At 34.2% G+C, this 3,909-nt stretch overlaps 1 protein-coding gene across 4 annotated transcripts in view; it reads left to right on the forward strand.

Annotated features, from left to right (window-relative positions):
- PAIP1 (poly(A) binding protein interacting protein 1) overlaps positions 1 to 3,295 on the forward strand; it is a 31,019-nt gene extending 27,724 nt beyond the window's left edge. For all 4 annotated transcript variants that reach the window (XM_011286290.4, XM_023260866.2, XM_023260868.2 and 1 more), the window contains exon 11: positions 2,087 to 3,295. In XM_011286290.4, the coding sequence (XP_011284592.1) occupies positions 2,087 to 2,180 (94 nt within the window). In that variant the 3' untranslated portion in view covers positions 2,181 to 3,295. The remainder of the gene's footprint in view (positions 1 to 2,086) is intronic.
- The last annotated feature ends 614 nt before the right edge of the window (positions 3,296 to 3,909 follow it).

Here is a 3,909-nt window from a genome sequence, read left to right on the forward strand (position 1 = left end):
ACAGTGATATGTACATACTACTTGTCTACCAAAAACTTTCAAGAAATCCTATTAGAACACATAAACTACAATTCTGAAACGTTATATATATCTGAAGGGGAAAAACTTAAAATAGTAGTATACTCAAGCGTAGTTTTATAAAGTAGATTACTTCAGCTCGAATACTGTAAGATCTTGGGCAGGTGCTATGCCTGTTACTTCATCTGTAAAGTAGGGATAGCAGACCCCTCTTTGAGTTTTGAGGACTAAGTGAGAAACCTAGAACCACCTCCTGGCACACAGTAAAAAGCTCAGATCTCAGCTGTTAAAGGATAAATTAAGATTAAGGAGAACACCGATAATGACATAATAGTGTTTGGACTAAAGGGAAGGTGTGAGATATTCACATATCTCTATCTCTCTCCCTGCTATTATTTGTAATAAAAGAAACTTTTGTCACACCCTTACCATCAGATTGCATTGTGTTTGGTTACAGAAGAACCAAGAACTTGAGAGGTTTAGTTCTAGCTCTTAATAGTTTATACGAATTTGGACAAGTTACTCAAGTTCTCTTCCTAAGTGGAGGAATGAATGAACTAAATCTGACTTAATTTTTCTTATCTCCTCTTTCATGTGTGCTGTAGGTTTTAAAGTGAACCACCTTTATTTTCTCTGCTATCTAGTGAAATCTTAAGTCCATTTGAGATCTTCTAATATTACCATACTTTTACATAGTAGTTCATTAAAAAAAATAATAATAATAACAGGGATGTAAGGACTCCAAAACCGTTAAGAAGGTTCACCCCTGCTGGGTATACCACTGTAAGTTCAAATTGTTCTTGGCCTTGAATTTCAGGTTGTCCTGTGAAGTTTTGCTTGGTCAGTATTACATGCTCTGACACTAACACACTGGTGGCCATTTCAGCACATGGCCTTGTACTGGAAATGGAGGAACAAAATGAAAAAGTTGATAGAACTGGCAAGATAGTTTCGTCACACATGTAGTGCAAGGGGTTTTTGCGAGGTGGGGAGACACATAGATAGCATGTTGTTGTAGAGGAAAAGTATAGAAAAGGGAAAATATTTCTGGCTGTGCCACACACTTACCCAAATCTTACAGTATTTACTTAACCTCCCAAAGTCTTTTTTCTTTTATCTCTAAAATGGAGATGGTAAGGGTGCCTGGCTGCTGAGTCCATAGAACATGTGACTCTTGATCTCGAGGTTGTGAGTTCAAGCCCCACATTGAGCATAGAGATTACTTTAAAAAAAAAAATGGAGATGAGAAATATGGAAATGATAGTAGTACCTGTCTTTTTAAGATGGCTGTGGGTTTTCAGTAAGAATGTATATTATTAAATCAATAATCATTTTAAACTTTCCACCCATACTTAACCATGGAAAGCTTTGTTTTCCATCATTTTAAACTACCTAATAGTTGAAAAAATTCTGAGATAGATGATCTCGAAAGTAGCTTATTATGAAAGTGATTCCAAATAAATGGGAACGTGACTAAATTATTTCAGGAATACCATTCTGATAAGTAGACATAAAATGTATCATTAGAGATAAATGGTACATCTGAAATTATGTTCTAATTATAGTGTGATTGTTAATAAGATAAATTTATGAAAATGCTAATCTTGAGCCCCCAAATTTATAGTTCAAGCATTTAAATTAACTTTTAGGTTAGGTTAAGAATTTAACATGTGTCACAGTGCCTGGCTGGCTCAGTCGGTAGTGCATGAGACTCTTGATCTCAGGGTTGTGAGTTCGAGCACCACTTGGGGTGTAGAGATTACTTAGGTTAAATTTTTAAGTTTTAATTTATGTCTAAAAGTATGACAGAAGCTTAACTTCAAACACAAGAGACTCAGAATCCGGTGTAAAATTGAATTTCCCAGATAAGGCATTTAGTTGTCTAAGGGCTGACATGTATGTGATTCAGGAAAGTACATGCATTCTCTAACAGTCTAAGATAGTTACAGTACCATACTGTGTGTGTGTGTGTGTGTGTGTGTGTGTGTGTGTGTGTGTGGTTTAGCATTTTAGATATTTCTGAATTGAAAAACATTAAACTTATGAATCATCTTTACTTCTTTCATAGATACTTGGATGATATTGATGATGAGATGGACCCAGAGATAGAAGAAGCTTATGAAAAGTTTTGTTTGGAATCAGAGCGTAAGCGAAAACAGTAAAGCTAAATTTCAACATATCAGTTTTATAAAGCAGTTTAGGTTATGGCGATTTAGCAGAACACAGGAAAGCAGGAAAATGTGTCACACTTATACCAAATTAAGGATGTTGAGTTATGTTACTAATGTATGCAACTTTAATTTTGTTTAACACTATCTGCCAAAATAAACTTTATTCCCTATAACTTAAAATGTGTATATATATATAATAGTTTATTATGTACAGTTAATTCCACTGTTTTGGCTGCAATAAAATCGATTTTGAAATAAATGAAATGTTGAAAGTAAATTTTGCTAGTTGGTTAGAAGCTTATCCTTTAAATTCTACTTTTCTTGAGGGAAAAAGTTTTAGGCTGGAAATACATATTATTGCAAAATGTAGCATCCTTTTTTAGATGAGTATATAGCTTTCATTTAGTTTTACATGGTCTCAATGAATGGGTTTCAGATATGAATCACAACCATGAAAATCTTTAGCACTAAAGTCTTAGAATATATCATTAAGCGATATACATATCCAAATGCTGTTTGATACCAAGGGCTTTTAACATGTCAAAAAAAACCCCACAAAAACTTAAAACTCCCAACTAAACAACCAGGATTCTTCATTGAGCATTTATTGCGATTCTAGAATTGAGTTTTTTTGTTGTTGTTGTTTTTTGTTTGTTTTCTAACTTCATTGCCCTAAAGCCAACAACATTCTGCTTTATTTATATGGCTTTCATTTTTATTTTGTAGCATGAGTTGCATTGACTTTTTTACTAGAGAATTTTACTAGATCTTTGTCATTCAGGTTTTCATCTGCTTTATAATTGATACACCTTGAGGATCACTTTTCTAATACTTTTACTATAATGTAGTACCACCTCAGCCCTATTTAAAAATATTTTTACCTAACGTCAAGTCTTTTTCCAACTAACTATAAAAGTAAAACTTCTGTACAAAAGGATTGCTTGTAAATAATGCATGTAAATAGTTCTGTTAATAACCCACTGTTTTACATTTGGTACATCTGTGTCTGCTAATACAGTTAGGTTTCTCACTTTTCTGCTTGTTTGTTCAGTCTGGATTAAAATTAGACTTTGAAAATAAAATTTAAATAGTTTTGTTTCCTCTAAGTTTTTGGAGTGATATCCTGATATTAAAGAATATCTGTTGAACTTTTATGTGACATTGTAAAAGGGTTTGAAATCAAACTATACTAGGAGAGGAGATATTCTGTTCAGTGTGTGTGTTATTTAGTTCAATAACAAGTCTGCTTGGGAAAATTAACAAATGTAAAATACTTTTTAGATTCCTTATTGTAAAAGGGAAGTATATACATAGTTGGGGTTTTTGGAACTTGTAGTAGGATTCTCTTTTTCAGAATGGCTGGCTCCTGCGACATGGTAGATAATTACCTTCATCTGCAGTTCTCCAAGGACTGTACTCAGTGTAAATCTTGGGGGTGGGGAAAAGGGTGTAAGGAAGGGGCAGTACATTAGACCAGGGACCAAGTACATCATAGCTGAGTATGCTATAAACTTCTAGCAGTTGCTCTGTGAATAACCGTCCAGCTTTGTCCACTAGCTCATTGTCACTCACCACTGCTATACTCAACAGGTACCAATAGGCCCTGGTTCACTTCCAGTGTGTTCCAGTTAACTAGTGCTGCCTAAAAAACCACCCAAACTTAGTGTCTTCAAACAATAAGCATCTTAGGAGTTCTTTGGTTCAGTGATTTGGATGGTGC

The sequence above is a fragment of the Felis catus genome, chromosome A1 (genome assembly GCF_018350175.1).
Source record: "Felis catus isolate Fca126 chromosome A1, F.catus_Fca126_mat1.0, whole genome shotgun sequence".
In the NCBI taxonomy this organism is placed as follows: domain Eukaryota; kingdom Metazoa; phylum Chordata; class Mammalia; order Carnivora; family Felidae; genus Felis; species Felis catus.